Source organism: Pipistrellus kuhlii, unplaced genomic scaffold, assembly GCF_014108245.1.
Source record: "Pipistrellus kuhlii isolate mPipKuh1 unplaced genomic scaffold, mPipKuh1.p scaffold_m20_p_3, whole genome shotgun sequence".
Classification (NCBI taxonomy): Eukaryota; Metazoa; Chordata; class Mammalia; order Chiroptera; family Vespertilionidae; genus Pipistrellus; species Pipistrellus kuhlii.
This window is the reverse complement of record NW_023425529.1, coordinates 101,651,944-101,673,194: the sequence shown is the minus strand read 5'-3', so window position 1 is coordinate 101,673,194 and position 21,251 is coordinate 101,651,944. Positions and strand designations below refer to the sequence as shown.

The window sequence follows — 21,251 nt, the reverse complement described above, 5'->3', positions numbered from 1 at the left end:
TATTAGCTCTTTATTATATAAGATAATATATACACTAATAAAAGAGAAACATGCTAATTGACCATACCTTCACGACACCCACCAGCCAATCAAGAGTGCATATACAAATTAACCCAACAAAGATGATGGTTAATTTGCATATACAGGTGCCAAGCAGCTGGGTGCAGGGTGGGACACAGGCGTTCTGCACCACCCCAGGCCACTCGGGGCCTCTGGGCAGCATGGGAAGGCAGAAAGGCGGCTCCAGCCAGAGTGAAGGCAGTGCCGGCAGCCAGGGGAAGGAAGGCCCATTCTTGCATGAATCTTCGTGCAATGGGCCTCCAGTTGACATATAATATTATATTAGTTTCAAGTGTACAATAAAATAATTAAACATTTATACACTTCACAATCTAATTACCATAATTTTAGTAACCATCTGTTATAAAGTTATTATAACATTTATTGTTAACTCTTCCCTGTGATATATATTACTTCCCCATAACCTATTTATTTTATAGTGGAAGTTTGTATTTCTTATTCTACTTCACCTTTATTATCCATGCCTTCATCTCCAACAGTTGTTCTCTGTTGAAATTATAAGATATTTGTCTTTCTCTGTCTGATTTATTTCATTTAGTTGTACTCTGATATTTTATAATCTAATTTAGTCTGTTTCCTTTAAAAAAAAATGTTGTTTTTACCCTGGCTGGCATAGCTCAGGGGTTAGAATGTCAGCCAACACACTGAAGAGTCATGGATTTGATTCCTGGTCAAGGGCATGTACCTGGGTTGCAGGTTCAGTCCCTGAAACCAGTTGGGGCATGTGCAGGAGACAACTAAATTATGTGTCTCTCTCATATCAATATTTTTTCTCTCCTTTTCTCTCTCTCTCTCTCTCTCTCTCTCTCTCTCTCTCTCTCTCTCTCTCTCTCTCTCTCTTCTTACCTTCATCCCACTCTCTTTAAAAAGTCAATGGAAAAAATATCTTCAGGTGAAGATTTAACAAGAATGAAAATGTTTGTGACCCACCAAATTTATTTGACAATCCATTAATGGGCCATGATCCACAGTATGAAAAACATACTGTATTAGAGTTAAATTTTTATGCATTCACTAGAGGCCCAGTGCAATTGGGGGGGGGGTCCCCCTCAGCCCATCCTGCACCCTTCTAATCCAGGACCTCTTGGGGGATGTCCGATTGCCAGCAGTTGGACATCCAACTTACAATCTGGACCACTGGTTCCTAATCGCTCACCTGCCTGCCTGCCTGCCTGGTTGCCCCTAACTGCCCCCCCTTGCCGGCCTGATTGCCCCTAACTGCCCCCTTGCCAGCCTGGTTGCCCCTAACTGCCAGCTTCTGCCAAACAGGTTGCCCCAACTGCCCCCTCCCTGCCTCCTGGTTGCCGACTACCCACCACCCCCACTGGCCTGGTCACTCTTTACTCCTTCCCCTTCCAGCCTAGTCACCCCCAACTGTCCACCTCTGCTGGCCTGGTCATCCCTAACTGCTCCCCTGTCAGCCTGGTCTCCCCCAACGACACCCCCGCCCCCCTGGCCTGGTCACCCCTCAACCTCATGCCTCCCCACTTCCCCCATCGCTGGCCTAGTCACCCCATGCAGCCTGCTGTTCCGTCATTTGGTCATCCCTCACTAACCCCCCTGCTGCCTGATTGTTCAGTCATTTGCGTGATTACCCCACGCAGCCTGATTGTTCAGTCATTTGGTTGTCTTTCACTAACCCCCCTGCTGGCCTAGTTGTTGGCAGCCATCTTGTGAGGATGTGAGGGTTAATATACCTATTTATTATATAGGATGGCCCAGGAGACTACCAGGAATGTAGCAAACTCCCCATAATAATAATTGTGGAACTGTCCTCATTGGTTAAGAAGTAATCAGATTTAAGCAGGTTGATAATTTTTTCAGACTAAAAACAAATTGATCATTTAGAAATGCAAAATGGAAATATCTAGGAGTCATATGCCCTAGAAAAAGAAACACCAAACTAACTTTATTCACCTATTGTAATGGTGTAGTACCATGAAAATACTATGGACATAGACTGTCTGGATTTTGGCAAGGGAGCTGACAAAGGCTCTCCTGATATTGTTATGCCAGAGATGGCTAACTGTGCTGGATGCTACAGAGAGTTTTATTAGCAACTGGTTGGGTAAACCCAGCACAGACTATGATCCAAAGACTGAACACAACTAAGGAATGATGTCTGGAGGATGCCTTAAAGTTATGCCTACTTTAAGAATAACTTGAATGAGCCAGTACAACTCATGTGTTTAAAATAAGATGATGATATAAGGTAATTCACTAAGTGATCATGAGCAAGGCACCCTTTTTGAGACTCAATTTTCTATCTTTAAAATGGAAATGATAATAATGCACATCAAGCATGGTATGTCAATTTGCCCACATGAGATTATATGTGAAAATACAATATAAACCTCAAAATGCAAGATATAAGTAATTGTCATTATTACAGACTGGCAACATGGAGATGTATAAAGATCTTAACAGAATAGAAGATAACCTAAATAAGATGACATTTCATGAAGTAAAATATAAGGACCTAACTTTAAAAATCAACCATAGGATGTGTGCGATAGAACAATTTGGTTTAAGAGCAGTTGCTATTCATAGCTTTGGGAGTTGTAGCAAATTTAAGCTTAGTGTGAATTAACCATGCAATATGGCTACCAAACTAAGTCACCAAACTAAGTTGCTTAGTTTGCATGACCAGAAGCATGGATTTCAAGCCCTTGCTGGTGTGGCTCAGTTGGTTGAACATCGTCCCATGCACCAAGAGGTTACAGGTTTAATTCCCAGTCAGGGCACATGCCCAGGTTGCAGGCTTGATCCCTAGTAGGGGTTATGAAGGAGGAAGCCAATGGCTGTTTCTCTTTCCCCCTCCCTTTCTCTCTCTCTAAATTAATAAAAAATTTTTTTAAATTATTCAGAAGGCTGGAGCTCCACTGTGTTGTGCACTGGTGACTCACCTCAGGAAGTATGAGCTTGTGTTCTAATTGCAACATATTAAGAGGCACCTGGGAAGGGGTACATTTTGAGAGATGGGTAATCAGAATGTGAAGGATGATTGACAGAACCTGGAGTTTGGTTTAGAAAGGAGGAACTTTAAAGCAGTGTTACACAAAATGTGGTTCAGAGTCTGCCAGTCCCAAAACTTACCAGTCTTCAATGAGATAAATATAGACTTTGAGAGTAAGCATTAGAATGTTTGTCACCATTTGGAAAGGCCAGGATATCCAAGTTTGTGATCATGGACACTTGTTACAATGAGGGGCAATCAGGCCAGCAAGGGTGCTGTGTGCAGCAGCTCCACATACAATTACGTGCATTTTAAGATTAGTTTATCTACCATAACTCAAAGTACATAATGTACAGGAGGCATTGTTTTACAAAAGGATAATTGTTGGAATTGGCTAATGGTGGAGGCTTAAAGATGAAATTTGAAAATATAGAAACACTTATTTCATTTTGAAAAAAGGTACGAAGAAATATTTTCAAACCTCTTTTTTTTTTATTCCAGTCAACATATTCTATGAAACTGGTTTCTTTATAATGACTAGTATTAAAACAAAACAAAACAAAATTTTAGATATACATTCCTTTCTGAGAATAGTGTTGTCAATCCAACCTAAACTAGATAAGAAACAAGAAACCCAATGTCATAAATACAGCCATATGTCTAATCAAAGTCTGTGTACAGGCATTTAATATAGGGAATTGCTATCTCAAAGTAAACTTTTTGTTTGTGACAGTTGAACAACAAAAATATTATAAGTGCAATTAAAGTTCTTTATATTAATTACCGATATGTACACTTTCACTAAAAATGTGAATTTATAATTATTTTGTACTTATTTTATTTGTTTTGATTGTATTTATCAGAATGCAACTTTGTATCTTTTAAGTCTAATAATAAGACATTTAGGCTTCTATTTCCCATAACTCTTTTAATTTCATATTTCTAGTCATTAATTCATTTGTATTAAATTTTACTAAAGTACCTCAGTCAATAGCACACTGGAAATTAAAAACAAAACAAAAACAAGTCACTCACCACAGACAGTTTGAGAAACTGTTCGATTGTGCATAGGTATGAAAACTTTCTGTAAAGTGTCAAATAGTAAATGTTATAGGTTTACAGGCCATGTACTCTCTGTCACAATTAATCGACTCTGCTCTTGTAGCAAAAAAAAGATACTAAAAATATACTATAACTGCTATCTTGTAATTAGCTAGTTATCCTATATAATAAAATCCTAATATGCAAATTGATCAAATGTCAAAACGACTTGTTGCTATGATGCACACTGACCACCAGGGGTTAGATGGTCAATGCAGGAGTTGACCCTTGGTGGTCAGTGAACTTCCACAGGGGGAGCACTGCTCAGCCAGAAGCTGGGCTCATGGCTGGCAGGTACAGCGGAGGTGGCAGGAGCCTCTCCCATCTCTGGTGCCAGCACGTGGTAAGAAGCAAGGGGTCCCGGACTGTGAGAGCCCCGCACTGTGAGAAGGATGTCTGACTGCTGGTTTAGGCCCGATCAAGCTGGCAGGCGGACATCCCCCGAGGGGTCCTGGACTGCAAGAGTGCAAATCTCATGCACCAGGCCTCTAGTTAATAAAAAAGGAGCAAAGGGAAACCAAACATTTTAGGCATGTCATTTGGGCAGCTTCACTAGGAAGCTGTAATTTCACACTCCCTAGGGAACCATTGGCCCATTCCCTACAAAACACTGGGGGAAGGGGTCCAACAAAGAGGAGACAGATGCATGCTCTGTGAAGTTGGGATGACATAGGGATGGCACTTGCCTGTTAGTTAAACCTGAAAACAGAGATTGTTGGCCAGACCAGAATGTGTAGAATCACTGCAACACTTTGAAAATTGGGCAATACATAATCCCCTAAACAAGGGGGCTTGCTCTCTCTTGTGGTTCTTGGCTCTCTTGCATTTGCCCATAACCCCTGGCCATGCAGACCCCACATGCAATGGACTAATGGACTGAAATGGGGAACACAGAGAAGCTAGCCTGATGCTGTATTGGATTGCTCCAACATGGAAAGGAAACTCTGGACCATGGCTCTAATTTAACCCTATTGAAGCCACAGCAACACTTCTTTTATGGCTGGGCAAAGGGAAATGGGACTTTGGAAACTCAGGCATTTGATTCCACAGAAATAAAGCTTCCTACAATATTTTGTCCTCCTGTGAGTCTCCGAAAATTCCTTTTCTTGGGATATAACAAGAAATCCATTCCCACAAGCAAAGGTGGGGATATGGACCTCCCCCCACCAGTAAGTAACACAATTTTCTTTATAAAACTGGCGGAATAATTGGCTGACCCTCAGTGTAGAGGACAGAACTAAATGGTTGCTATATGAAAGGGAAAATCTGAATTTTGTGCCTCTTCAGAAAAAATAGCTGGAATTAGATAGGCAACTTTACAACAAATCAGCTTTTAGCTTTAGTGATTAGAATAAAACAAATTGTCTTGCAGTGTAATGAACTCATCAGGTCTAGATTGTTGTGTGACTTGTGAAGGATGCTCTAAGAAGTAAATCATGAAGTGAATTTGAGGTTGGAAAAGATGGAAGGTCCTTTCCAAATCAAATAGCCTACAGTTCTAGGACATTTACATGCAGTTATCTCCAATTCAAGACAATAACACTCTCCAGGTACACGAATGCTGTAATAAAATGTAATTTTTATCTTATTTGGCTCTACTGTAGGAAGCTGCCAGGAGGTGTCTTATTTGCTGGGAGATACAGGAGCATGAAATGCAGTGGGGATAGAGACCAGGACTCTTGAAAATTGCAGCTCTATGAAAATGCCCATGGCAGCCAGGCCAGGAGATGGCTGCTGCAAGGTGGAAATTAGTCATGGTTTTTGTGTAGCTGTCCACCTTGGTCGCAATGTCAATGATAACTACTAGAGGCTCAGTGCATGAAATTCGTGCATGGAGTTGTGTGTCCCTCAGCCCAGCCTGCACCCCCTCCAATCTGGAACGCCTTGAGGGATGTCTGATTGCCCAGTAGGATCAGGCCAAAATGGGCAGTTGGAGATCCCTCTCACAATCCAGTACTGCTGGCTCCCAACTTCTCACCTGCCTGCCTTCCTGATTGCCCCTAACTGCTTCTGCCTGCCAGCCTGATCACCTCCTAACCACTCCCCTGCCAGACTGATTGATGCCTAACTGCTCCCCTGTCAGCCTGTTTGCCCCTAACTGCTCTCCCCTGCAGGCCTGGTCCCCCCCAAATGCTCGTCCCTGCAGGCCTGGACCCCCCAAATGCTCGCCCCTGCAGGCCTGGGTCCCCCCCACAACTGCCCTTCTCTGCAGGCTCAATTGCCCCCAACTTCCCTCCTCTACTGGCCTGATCAGCCCCAACTGCCTTCTCCTGCAGGCCTGGTCCCTCCCAACAGCCTTCCCCTGCTGGCCATCTTGTGGTGGCCATCTTGTGTCCACATGGGGGCAGGACTTTGACCACATGGGGGCAGCCATATTGTGTGTTGGAGAGATGGTCAATCTGCATATTGCTCTTTTGTTAGATAGGATAGAGGCCTGGTGCATAGGTTGGGGCCAACTGGTTTACCTTGAAGGGTGTCCCGAATCACAGTGGGGGTTCCCTTGTGGCCTGGACAAGGGGCCTGTGGTGGTTTGCAGGCTGGCCATGCCCCCTGGTGACCCAAGCTGAGGCCCTGGTATCTGGGATTTATTTATCTTCTATAATTGAACTTTGTAACCTTGAGCAGAGCCAAGCCTCCTGCTTGCTCTGTGGTCACAGCCATTTTTGTTGGGATTTACCTATCTTCTATTATTGAAACTTTGTAGCCTCGAGTGTAAGCCTAGACTGACCAGAGTGTGTGGAAAGCTTGGCTTTCTTCATTGCCAGGGGCAACTCAAGCCTCCTGCTCTCTGCAGCTCCTGGCTGCCGCCATTTTTGTTGGGATTTATATATCTTCTATAATTGAAACTTTGTAGCCTGGACTAGAGGCCTAGGCCAGCCAGGGTGTACAGAAAGCTTGGCTTCTTCCATTACTGGGAAACCCAAGCCTCCTGCTCTCCCTGTGGCTGCAGCCATCTTGGTTGGGTTAATTTGCATACTTGCTCCTAATTGGCTTGTGGTTGTGGCTTGTGAATGTAGCAGAGGTATGGTCAATTTGCATATTACTCTTTAATTAATTAGGATAATTTAAATTAGAAACTTAGGCCTCTCTCTCATGGATAATCTAGGTAAGAGTCTTGGGCACATATGTGCCCTTCTTCTTCCTCATTTAACACACAGCCTTTTGGAGTTTCTAGTTTCTGATTAACTTTGAATAGGAGTCATATCATATAAAGACTAACCCTAATTAGGGAATTTCAATGTTGTCAAAAAGCAAGTGGAGATTTTGTGAGAAATACTGAAGAAGAAACATTTTTCTGAGAACAAGTAGTGCTTGCATGTACCTTGTTTTCCATTTAGATGAAGCTCTAATGTTTATTTTTTAAATAAAAAAGATAACATTCTTAGCTGAAATTATATCTTCCTCAGAGACAAATGCCAACCAGACACTATAAAAGGAAGGTTGTTTGTTTGTTTGGTTGGTTGGTTGTTTTTTAAGAGAAATTTGACCATATCTTTACACTGGGAAGGATCCACATGAGTCTACAGATGAAAGGGGCAGCTAATCCATAGTTACATAGAGATTTCAGAAGTTATATTCCATTAGAGTTAGCTAGAGCTGAGTGGCTGGGTCTGCCTGCTCAGAAGCAGGAATGTGCCACTTGCAATGCTGCCTGGGGAGGAGCATGAAGCCAGAGGCATGGGGACAGCTGGTGTCCATTGGCTCCTGAAATGCCTCTTGGCTGGGCTTTACAAGTCTTTCAGTGAGATTTGTGGCCAAGATTGAGAATGCATTCTCCCTATAACTCTCCCAGATAAAGGAAAGTAATCTTGAACCTTCTGCAAGGAAAAAATCTTATGGTGTTATCTGTGGGAAGGCAGGTATGATTTCATTTTCCCCCATGCTTTACAAGTGGTATTCAATGTATGAGAAAAGTGCACAACTCATTACTAAGTATGAATGAGGCTTCACTATCCTCATCTAGACTTTTTTTTTCTTCCTTGGATCAACTCAACACACTCTTCAGACAAAATCAAATGAGAAGAAAATGCGAAGTAGAGCAATAAGATTCATGACTCATTCACTGTGAAAAATCCAGAGATAAATGTCCATGAAGATCTATAATAATAAAAGCGTAATATTCAAATAGACTGAATGGCCGAACAGCAGAATGGCTGTCCGGAAAACCACGCTATGACACTGGTGCCAGCCAGCCAAGGTGGGTGCGATGCAATTGGTAGTGGTGGTGCTGGGTGCCATCACCCCATGATCACCTCTCAGAGGGAGGCCAAGGCCACCTGCTGAGAGGGTGATCAATATAGGGGGAAGGAGGAGTGGCGGCCTTCATGGAAGTGCCAGGCCAAGGTACATGTGGGTGCCAGCTGCCAGAAGCCAGAAGGAAGCCCTGATCTCAGGTGCTGGCAGCCAAAGGGAAGCTGATGCCAGCAGCTGGGAGAAGGAAGGCCTACTCTTGTATGAATTCTGTGCATTTGGTCTCTAGTATTAAATAAATCATGGACTTCAGTACATATGACAAGGAACATCTCTTCTAAAAACAACAATAAAAATAGATAACTATATTTTGCTGAGGAAACACTTCCAGGTCTCATTCAGGCTCCAAGATATTTCAAGACACCGATCTTTGAAAGGCAAGGAGGGGTTCAAATTCTGACTCTGCTATTTCTTAACTTTCTGCCCTTTAATTTCCATATCTGTTATTTGGGCTTAATAATGAGGACAGTGCCTAGGACACAATAGGCATGTGTGAATGTTTGCTCCCAACACAAACTGCTGGACAAGAACCTAGAGACCTTTCATAGGCCCAAAAGCCCCAAAGAGAGGAGAATATTTGTGGCCCAAATAAGCTATTGTATTTAGGGATGATATTCTGCAGAATTATGCATGTTTGGGTCTTAGCAGATTAGAGATGAAGATTATATTTTTTGGATTGCTTAAATTGGGTACATAGCCAGAGGAAATGTGGCTTAGTTTGCTTTCAAATAAACTAATTCAAAATGGATTGAAGTTTCACATGGCATTCGGGTCTCAAGTTTCACTTTTTATTTTTGATCATTTGTGGTGATGGTGGGGGGTGCTATCACCCCATGATCACCTCTCAGAAAGAGGCTCAGGACACCAGCTGGCAGGGCAATTGATCTATTATTCCTGTTCTGCATTTATTTATTTACTTACTTACTTATTTATTTATCCTATATAATAAAAAGTAATATGCAAATTGACCACACCTCTGCTACACTCACCAGCCATGCCCATCAGCCAATCAGGAGCAAATATGCAAATAAACCCAACCAAGATGGTTGCAGCCACAGAGATCAGGCAGGAGGCTTGGGTTTCCCTGGCAATGGAGGAAGCCAAGCTTTCCGCTGGCGCAGGCCTCTATTCAAGGCTACAAAGTTTCAAAGGTAGAAGATGAATAAATTCCAACAAAAATGGCAGCAGCCAGGAGCTGGAGAGAGCAGGAGGCTATGGTTGCCACGGGAGATGAAGGAAGCTAAGCTTTCCACCTGCCCTGACTGGCCTAGGCCTCTGCTTAAGGATACAAAGTTTCAATTGTAGAAGATAATAAATTCCAGATACCAGGGCCTCAGCTTGGGTCACCTGGAGGTGTGGCCAGCCTGCAAACCACCACAGGCCCCTCGCCCAGGTCACCCCAAGGGAATCCTCACCATGATCCGGGACACCCTTCAGGGCAAACCAGCTGGCCCCCACCTGTGCACCAGGCCTCTATCCTATCTAATAAAAAAGTAATATGCAAATTGACCATCTCTCCAACGCACGAGATGGCTGCCCCAATGTGGTCAAAGATCCTGCCCCCATGTGGACACAAGATGGCTACCACAAGATGGCCAGCTGGGGAGGGCAGTTGAGAGGGACCAGGTCTGCAAGGGAGGACAATTGGGGGTGATCAGGCCAGCAGAGAAGGGCAGTTGGAGGCGATCAAGCCTGCAGGAGAGGGCAGCTAGGAGTGACTGGGCCTGCAGGGAAGGGCAGTTGAGAAGGACCCAGGACTGCAGGGGAAGGCAGTTAGGGGCAAATAGGCTGGCAGGGGAGCAGTTAGGCATCAACCAGGCTGTCAGGGGAGTGGTTAGGGGGTGATCAGGCTGGCAGGCAGAAGCGGTTAGGGGTAATCAGGAAGGCAGGAGCAGTTGTGAGCGAGCAGTCCTGGATTATGAGAGTGATGTCCGACTGCCTGGGCAGTCGGACATCTCTCAAGGGGTCCCAGATTGGAGAGGATGCAGGCTGGGCTGAGGGACACTCTGCACTCCTCCCCCCCAACCCCTACAGTGCACAAATTTTGTGTACCTAGTTTGGGGCCTCTAGTTTATTATAAAATGAAGAACTAGTCTATGACTTGTGTAAGGGGCATATCATGGGAACATGTGCCACCACACAGGGTCTCCTGCACAGTTGCTCAGACCACAGCCCAAGATGCTGGTCATTCCTGAGATTCAGAAGTAGGCAAAGACCACAGGTTGGAATTATTCATTTGAAAATTCAGGATATAACTGCCCAGTTTACAATGTTCTATTCAAGTGCATGCATTTGTGAGGCCTATAGCTAAGCAGGGGAACTTTTGTGAAGGTAGCACTTAAATAGTGTAACAAATGTTGGTCAAACCTATCTCAAATATGGATTTGGAAAGGCTGGTGTTAGAGTAAGAATTACCCCACTTCATTGAAAATAAATCATGTCATTAGTTTGGGGCACATTCCTTTGTATACACTGCAGCTGAAGGTCTGTATAGGCAGCCATATAGGCTAGACACACTTTAGACACTCAGGTTTAGCTGCGTTCAGTTTAAAAAAAAACATGTGTTCTTGTTACAATCAAAACATCTGACCCTCATACTTCAAATAGCATGTATGCTTCTCAGGGCTCTATTCAGCCAGACAATAGTTGAGATGTTAATTCCCACATTTAAAATTTGTCTTTAGTCTGGACAATTAGCTCATGTTTTAATATTTCTCTGGATATTGTTTTTCACCATTTTATCCCTCTAACTTAAATCTTGGATTTATAGCTCAAACTCCAAACTGTTTTTAAGATTAGGTCAACCAAAATTCATTTGCATTTTTTGGTGCTATTTTAGAGCAGAAATTCAAGTTAAAGTTATGTTTAAACATTAAGTTACTCAGGAGTAACTTACAATCCATGGGTTTAAAGATTTCCTTGTGAAGACCAAGATAAAGAACACTTTCTTTTGACTCTACAATATTTTCTCTGCTTCTTCAAAATATACTGAAATTTGATTTGTTACATATTGCGGATGTGAAATAAAAAAAGGCAGTCAGCCATCTGAACTCTGAATTTCCTAAAAAGATCAATTCAGTGAGAAAAAGAGGTTATTCAGCACAGTGGTCAGAAGCCTCTGTTTTGGAGTTAGACAGGCCTGGGGTTGAAACCCTGCTCTTGCCACTAGTTAAAAAAAGAACGTGTGTGAATGATTTAACCTATTCAAGTTTTACTTTATTTATCTAGGAAATAGAGAATCCCTACTGCAATGAATTAAATGAGATAGTCTATGGTGAACCTGTCTTGCAATGAATACATCAGGAAATGCACCTGAAACAAAATGCCTTGGGAAAGATGAAGTAGAAAACATTAGGTATGGACCCACAGACACTTTTCAGCATTCTCTTCATTCACAGGTATCTACTAATAGCTGTGGAGTATTTGACTCTCATATGCAGTGGATTATTTGCACCTTAACAAACTTGAAAAATTACCATGAAGAATTAAGAGCTTTTACTTCTTTATCTGATAAAAACTAAAGCAAAATAAGATGATGATACACACAGACCTCGGCCTGGTTTATAACAGACTTACTTAATCTTCACTGATTATGATAAGATGGGATAGTTAGAGAATTAATGTAGATGGTCAGGCCTTTCATAATTTTGCTTAGGCTTATGTTGTTTTTAATCTATGAATGCAAGACTCTTCTGTTGGTATAGCCACGGTCTTAGTAAGATGTAAACACCTACCTTTTTCCTTTGGAAGTTCACATCAAGTTTCATTGAGGCACACTTGTTCAATGTATTTAATCGTCTAAAAAAAAAGAAAAATGTGATTATTGCTACCACTAATGAACCTAAATTTTATCTCCATTTTGTTAATTCTCATTCATTGTCAATGAAGTTGAAAGTGAAGAAACAATCAATTATGCCCCAAGAAAGTACTGAACTCATAGAAACTTTGCTACAGAAAAGTTCCCATTTGCTCTCCACCCTCCAGACCTGAGAGGTCTCTGCCCCAAAGCCTACCAACCTCTGTCCCTACCCACTTCCCTAATCTAAACCTGGTCCTTTCCCTGCTGTCTTTCTGCTGTGCTTGGAACCTATACTCATTTTAGCCATTCTTTCACTAGCCTTTCAATTTGTTTGCCACCTTGATCTTTTACCATGCTAGTCCCCAAATTTGGACAGTTCAACTGTCTGTTTTCTCTCTTGCTCTTGGCTGTTGGATATAAGTGAAAAAAACAAACAACAACAACAAAACAAACACAAAAACCTCAAACTTCAGTGCTAAATTATACATGCTATAGGTTGAATTGTGTCCCCCTCAAACACATATGTTAAAGCCCTAACCTCCAGTGTGACTGTTTTGCAGTAAGAAGCAATTAAAGTGAGGTCATAGGGTGTAAAATTGTTGCTCTTCTGGGAAGAGACACCAGAGAGCTCTCACTCACTCACTTCACCATGTGAGGACACAATGAGAAGATGGCTGTCTGTGAGTCAGAAAGAGAGTCCTTATCAGGAACCAAACCCTGCTGGTGCCTCCATTGTAGATTTTCCAGCTTCTAAAACTGAGAAAATAAATGTCTACTGTTACAGTCTGTGGTGTTTTGTTATGGTAACATGTGCTAATACCATTTATCCTAGGTTCCCAAAATTGCTACCCAGCATTCTTTGTATTTTTTTTCTCTGATTGGTTTCCAATCTCAGATCATAAAAACGATGCCAGTTTCTCAACAGATGACTTAGCTATCACTGCCAATGAGAAAATACAGCTTAATATAAGATATTTGACATAAATTCTTCTAATAATCCTTTCCTTCATTATAAAAAATGTTTCTATTTTTTGTTGTTGATAATCCTCTCTCAAGAATATTTTTTCCATTGATTTTTAGAGAAAGTGGAACAGGGGGAAGGAGGGAAGAGAGAGAGAGAGAGAGAGAGAGAGAGAGAGAGAGAGAGAGAGAGAGAGAGACAGACACAGACATTGATGTGTGGACACATCCACTGGTTGCCTCCCAAGACTGATGCCAGGGATCAGACCTGCAACCCATGTATGTGCCCTTGACTAGGAAACAAACCCATGACCCTTAGGTGTATGGCCAGTGCCCTAACCACTGAGAACACTGGCCAGGGTTCTATTATTTTTCAAAGCTAATTCTTTAACCTCGATTTTGATTTCAACATCCACCACTTCATATGGGACTTTGAAACAATACCTCATTTATTCCCTCTTACCTCAACAAACTCTTCTCATTGCTTTTCTTTAAGTTCATTCCTGTTTTGAGCAAACTGACTAACCAATTTGTTAATTATATTAATAACCATCATCAGGGAAAGTATCAGTTTTTCTTTAATCCTATCTTTCAATCAAGCAGCTATACTAATTATCCCTTCTTATCCTATTCAGAATTCTGAGAACAGTTTCAATTTTCATTCACTTCAACCCACTTCTATCTAATTTCATAAAATTCTCTTTGCAAAATAATAAAGGTATTTGGTTATCTTTTTTATTTGGTTACTTTTCTGAAAATCATAGTTATTGAATACATAAGATTTAAAGTGACATTAACTTTCATGTCATTTTTCATGTACCACTCTTTGGAGACAACTTTTAAAACTTTTTTTTTCCCCAGTGTTTACCTCAACAACATGCTTATATTGTTACTTTTGAAATTTCAGTTTAAGTCATTATCTATTCACTTTTTTCTATGAAAGAGGAGGACTTATTTTTTTACTACCTATTCTGCCCATTCACCTCCCCATATATTCACTCCCTTTACCATATCTCTTTTAACTACACTTATGTCACAATTTCATAATTTTTGCTAAATCAATATTCAGTGCTTATTGTAAGGTGACTAGATGTCCTGCTTTTGGCGGGACAGTCCTGATTTTTAACAATTTGTCTCGCATCCTGGGGCATTTTAAAAAATGCCCAAAAGATTTAAAAGAATCTTTCAAAAAATCAGGACTTTTTAAAAATGCTGCGGGACACGGGACAAATTGTTAAAAATCAGGACTGTCCCACCAAAAGTGGGATGTCCAGTCACCTTATTATTATGGCCATGTAAATACTTTTCATATATATATATCATACTCTGATTATTTTTTCTTTCATTCTCAACTTTTCACTCTCACAGGAAGTAATAATCATTTGTTTATTTGTTCTCATAGTTTTCTATGTACTTATTCCTAAATTCAAACTCAAATTTCCCCAATTATGTAAATCTCTTAGTGTGGTAAAACATATCAGGTAGTCTATTAATTTAATTTCCTTGGAGACATCACTTTCAGAGCCTTCTGATTTGTTCTAATTTGAATTTGCAGGGTTTTTTGTTGTTAATGATTGTTTGTTTTTAAAAAAAATATATTTTATTGATTTTTTACAGAGAGGAAGGGAGAGAAATAGAGAGCTAGAAACGTCAATAAGAGAGAAACATCGATCAGCTGCCTCTTGCACACCACACAAGGCCCGTGGGCCAAATCCGTCCCGCCAGGCCTTGCAATGTGGCCCGCACCGCACTGTCATCACTGCACTCCGCTGCGTTTCCATCACAATGACAGTTTATGACTGTTCAGTAAACCATTCGGCCCACGATTTAGGCTGGATTTTAGATTTTGGCCCCTTCTCTGATTGAGTTCGACACCCCTACCTTACGGGGATGTGCCCGCAACCAACGTACATGCCCCCGACCGGAATCGAACCTGGGACCTTCCAGTCCGCAGACTGATGCTCTACCACTGAGCCAAACCGGTTTGGGCATGATTGTTTGTTTTTAAATCATAGGCTAATCACGTTTCTCAGAACTCAGATTCTCAGATTTTTTTTTAACTTGTCTAATACTCTGGAGCTAAGTTATAAAAGAGTCCCGATAATTTCAATATTTAGAATGTAGATAGATGATCACTTAAGCCCTTGTTTGTGAAAGAGATCCCACCTTCAACGATGCCTGATGTCCCCTAGTCTAGGGAACGTCTGTTTCAGCCTCTCCAGTGAAAAAACATATAACTTTGATGGCGGGGGAGTAGTCACCCTAAGATATAATAGATTTGGGAGGTAAGTTGCTTTACATAACACTTTTAAACAACCCTTTATTTTTAGCCCACCTTCAATCTTGTTTCCCATTTTTGAGCATTTTAGGATTCTCAAGTATAAACTGATCTATTTTATGACTTCTTCCACTGACCATGTAGATTTTATTTCTTGGGCTTGCTGGTCCTCCATTTCATGTTTCTGTTTTGAAAATTTTATACTAGTGTTCTCTATGTATTAACAATTGCTTTTGTAAATGATGTCTCCATAGTGGGAATTTAAAAGCAAGCAAATTCAGATGTTCAATCTCCCATCTTTGACAAATGACTTATTTTAGTATTCTCATTATGATAGATCTTAACTTTACAAATCAATAAGTTTTGGCAGTTGTAACTATCCTCAAACAAGGTAAGACTATTTCTTCACATCAGAAAATTATCTTGTGCTCTTTTACTGCCAATTCTCCCCACCACCACAACCCCCTCCCACCATCCCCAGGGTATCCTGTTTCTAATTTCTATCATCCATAGATTGGTTTTGCCAATTCTTACTCATCATATAAATGGTATTACATGTTGTGTTCTATTTGTGTCTGGATTTTTTCTTCTCAGTATAATGTTTTTGAGATTGATGCATGTTGTTCAGTTTAACAGCAATAATTCCTTTTAATAGCTGAGTAGAATGCCATGGTAGGAAGATATACAATTGGTTTACCTATTCTCTTGCTGGTGAATATTTGGGCTGTTTCCAGTTTTGACCAATAATTTTTAGTCACCAAATCTCAAAGCTTCTTTTTTAGCAAAGATATATTTGTAGCAGTGGACACTAATTACTATTCACTGTTTCTTTAAACTCTTCTCATCTTTGACATTCAAGATGAGAAAATCTCTCCTCTCTTTAAACATTATCTCTTTCCTGTCACTAAGCAGTATTTGACCCTTAACTTATATATTTATTTTTTAGAATTCATGGTTATGCTGAAATATTGCAACTTTAAATAAATAAAACTCTTTTTCTCATCATGTTCAATCCTTTTTCTCAAGCTCAGACACTTCACCTGAGTCCCAGTTACATTTCTAGGTACTCACTAATCTCACCGATTTGTGGGTCTTGCTTGCCCTTCAAACTTAACTACCAAAACTGACCTCTAATTTCTTCAGAACCTGTTTCTCCTTTTTAATGATTTGTCTTGATTAAAAGTATAACCAAGTAGGCCACTAAGACAGAAAAACAGAGTAATCATAAGGCTTTTCTTTTTAAAGTCTCATTTATTTTGATTACCAAGTCCTGTCAATTATACCTCTGGATATTTTTAATATCTTGCTTTTTCTTTGGTCCTAATTCAGTCCCTTATCTGTTACTCTAGGTAACAGATAAGGGACTGAATTGGTTTCAACATTATTTCAAATGCTTCACATTAAAATTTATTTTATTTCTCAACTTTTTATCATGTCATTTAGTTACTTTGATGAATCCCCTGTTTTTCCACATTCACTGTCAAATATAATAAGCAAGTCTGAATTAAAAGCAGACCATTGAGTCTGGACCAGTCTTCAGCCCTCCCTTCCTTCCTCCCTCCCTTCCTTCCTTCCTTCCTTCCTTCCTTCCTTCCTTCCTTCCTTCCTTCCTTCCTTCCTTCCTTTTTTACAGGGTATATAATATACAAGTTACATAAATTAATTTTTTAAATATGCAATACAAATAGATACATTGGTGTACTCCAAGCAAAGTTTGTGTGAGAATGTTAACTCTTTTCATACATTGTAAATTTAATACTGTTAGTCATCTTTTGATGGCGGGATGAAAACAAAGGTTTATTTTTTCCCCCCAGCACTTTGTTGACCTTTGCTCCTATAACTGACAGTCTATATTTTGGGCAGTTCTGTATGTGCCTAACATATACCTAAGAGTATGTGTAGTATGTGAAGTAAATTTTGTATATATTTTCATTAGGAAGCTCTGATATATAAGAACTTAAATAAGTAAATGTTGCTCATTTAGCAGCTCTGCAACAAGTTTGTTTAGGAAAGGAATGCCTATTATTTATAAAATTTACTTATCTAACAAACCTGTTCTTCCATTATAGTTTGGAAGTATAAACAAACCATTTTATTCTGTGCAAAAGGTTTTAATGTACTACATATACAAAAGACATCAAAGGGCTTATCATGTATATAGCATAAACTTGAATACACTTTACACTTTCTGACATACACAGAAGGTTTATTTTTATTTATTTTTATTGATTTTAGAGAGGAAAGAAGAGAGAGAGATAGAAACATCAATGATGAGAGAGAATCATTGATTGGCTGTCTCCTACATGCCCTGCACTGGGGATCAAGCCCAAAACATGGGCATGTCCTGACTGGGAATCAAACCATGATCTTCTGGTTCATATGTCCACAGTCAACCACTGAGGCACACTGGCTGAGCAGGAGGGTTATTGTTTTTTAAAGCTACAGACTAACTAGATTTGACTACCTAGATTTGGATCCTTCTATCACCCCTGAAATCAGATATTTGCCTGCATCTTAACTTAAGAATTACTCCTCTACTTGGAGAATATATTAGCAAACATAAATTTCATAAAGGACTTGTTTTCAGAATATATCAAACTCTCAAATCCACAATATGTTATACAATCTGATTTTTTAAATGGGCAAGATATTTAACAGATAGATCTGAAAGAAGATATACAAATGACAAATGAAAAAAGATGCTCAACATCGTTAGTCATGGGAGACATGAAAATTAAAGTAACAAGATGCCACTATATACAGTAGAGTCCCTAAATTAAAAACACTGACAATACTAAGTTTTAGCAAGAATGCAGAAACAGTGAAATTTAAAAGGGGTGTGACTTAGCAATTTCCTCTAATATTAAACATATCCTTGGTATTTGACCAAGCAATTCTAATCTTAGTTCTTTATCCAAGATAAAGTAAACCACACATTCAAAGACTTGTACTTGGATTTCATAGCCGTGTTATTAATAAAATAGACAAAAGGGGAAATAACCCAAATGCCCATCAACTGGCAAATAGATATAAAAACTGTGGTACATCCATACAATTAAATACTCAGTAATACAAAGGCACTCAAATTACCGATATAAGCAACAATATGGATGAATCTCAAAGGTAATATGTAAAGTGAAAGAAGCCAGACACAAAGAGAATGCATACATGTTATGATTGCTTTTATACAAAATTTTAGAAAAAATAGAATTGGAATGACAGAAAACAGTATAGTGGTTGCTAAATGCTGGTAACAGAAAATACTTTTTAGGTAGTGGAAATGTTTTATATCAAGACTAGTGGCCTGGTGAGTGAAATTCGTGCATGGGGGTGGGGTGTGGGGTGAGGATGTCCCTCAGCATGGCCTACACCCTCTCTAATCTGGGACCCCTTGGGGGATGTCCGACTGCCTATGGGATCGGGCCTAAACCAGCAGTCGGCTATCTGTCTCACAATCTAGGACTGCTGGCTTCTAACTGCTCACCCACCTACCTGCCTGATTTCCCCTAACCACTCTGCCTGCCAGCCTGCTCACCCCTAACTGCCCCCTCTTGTCAGCCTGATCTCTCCCAACCGCCCTCCCCCACCCCCCTGCCAACAGATCACCCCCCAACTGCCACCCCCTTCACTTGCCGATACCCTTGGCTGGAATTGAACCTGAGAACCATCAGTCTGCAGGCCTACACTCTATCTACTGAGCCAAACCAGCTAGGGCTACATTTTATTTTTTAATTACACTTAACATTCAATATTATTTTGCATTAATTTTAGGTATAGATTATAATGGTTACACAATCATTTATTTTACAAAGTGTTCTCGCTGATACTTCAAGTACTCACCTGCATCATACATAGTTATTACAATATTATTGACTATATTCCCTAGGCTCTACTTTATATCCCCAGGACTATTTTGTAACTACCAATCCATACTTCTTAATCCTTTCACCTCTTTTACCCAGTTCTCCAATTCCCATCTCCTCTGATAACCATTAGTCTGTTCTCTATGAGTATGTTTCAATTTTATTTGTTTATTTTGTTCTTTCAATTTCAAACTGCTGATGGGAATGCATATTGGCACAACCATTATGAAAAATAGTATATAGGTTCTCAAAAAATTAAAAATGGAACTAAGCAATTCCACTGCTGGGAATATATCCAAAGAACCCTAAATATCAATTCAAAACAATATATGAACGCCTGTATTCATTGCAGCATTATTTACAATAGCCAAGATATGGAAAAACCCAACTGTTCATCAATAGACAAATGCATTAAAAAAAAACCACACAAAATAAAACCCTGTGGTTTACACAATGAAATATTACCTGGTCATAAGATTGAATAAAATCTTACCATTTGTGATAACATGGATGTACCTAGACGGAATTATGCTAAGTAAAATGAGTCAGTCACAGAAAGAAAAGTATAAAAATAAGCTTGTTAAGAGCTCTGAAAATTAATAAAGGCTTGCAGGAATCTAAGTACTGTTGAAAATGGTGAGTCTATGTAAGAACAGAAGTTTGTGGCATTTGAACTTGGCCTATTCAATTGTCCTTTCCCCAGGTATGCAGGAGCTTTGAAAACAATAGTTACAATCAGAGTAACTGTGCAAATGGGCAGCCCAGCAGCCACTGGAGAGGGCAGAATGGGTTTGATCTCTCCAAAAGCTCCATTATTAAAGAACTGTCATTAGCTAAGCTGTCTGGCAATCCACTGAATGCCCTTATTCACAGGGCTTGTCTTTATTTAACTTGATTATGAGCTCATCACTGAGAATAGCTTATTCACAAAGGGTTTGTCAAAATCAATCAGCAGCAATTATTTAACATTACAGCTGCATAAAATGGTGATAATAGTTGGGCCAAACAAGATGTCAATCAGAGAAATACTAGTAAAAGAAAAACCTTCTGAATGAGATGTCCATAGGGGACTTTGAAAAGTTCTGACACATTCTTAGCACTCTAGAAGTCCAAGCACATATGAAGAACTGTGTGCATATCCAGGAAAGACTTGCAAAAGTCCTAATTTATAATCTCTGTCTGACCTTGGTGATCTGCACAATTAGAAAATAAATGCTAAGACAGAGCTACTAACTTCCTGCTCGAGTGTTGAAAGCATAGCCCAATATGTGCAGAACCCTTTGGCAAATGCTGGGAGACATACTGCTTCAAGGCGTTTGTGGAAATCTTTGCCCAGTTATTTGCTAACGACTAGGCTAACCAAGTAGAGATGACAAATAATTTAGACATTAAAGAATTAGTTGAAAAAGTCACTAAATAAACAGCAACAAGAGGAAGCCATGGAGAAGGGGGAGGACCTGATTTGAGAGTTTCCACATTATAATGTTTAAAATTTCCAGTTTTAAGAAAAATATTACAAAGCAACAAACTGATTCTAAAGTTTACATAGAGAGGCAAAAGACTCAGAATAGTTAACATAATATTGAAGCAGAACAATGTTAGAGGGTTTACATTACCCAATATCAAGACTTACTACAAAGCTACAGTAATCAAGACAGTAATATTGGCAAAAGAACAAACAAACAGATCAATAGAACAAAACAGAGAGCCCAGAAATAGTCAAACACAAATAGTCAACTGATCGGTTACAAAGGAACAAATATGACTATGGAGAACAGACAGTCTTTCAACAAACGATATTGAAACAATTATCTCCATGCAAAAAAAAAATAAAAAATAAAAATATCAATCTAGACATAGACCTTATACCCTTCCCTAAAATTAACTCAAAATGGATAATAGGCTTAATTTCAAACACAGAATTATGAAACTTGTAGAAGATAACATAGGAGAAAATCTAGG

General features: G+C 39.9%; 1 protein-coding gene across 5 annotated transcripts in view; it reads right to left on the bottom strand.

Annotated features, from left to right (window-relative positions):
* The window catches only part of STARD13 (StAR related lipid transfer domain containing 13), a 246,629-nt gene that overhangs the window by 30,470 nt on the left and 194,908 nt on the right, over positions 1–21,251 (bottom strand). For all 5 annotated transcript variants that reach the window (XM_036455313.2, XM_036455312.2, XM_045588603.1 and 2 more), the window contains exon 4: positions 12,124–12,187. In XM_036455313.2, coding sequence (XP_036311206.1) covers positions 12,124–12,187 — 64 coding nt within the window. The remainder of the gene's footprint in view (positions 1–12,123; positions 12,188–21,251) is intronic.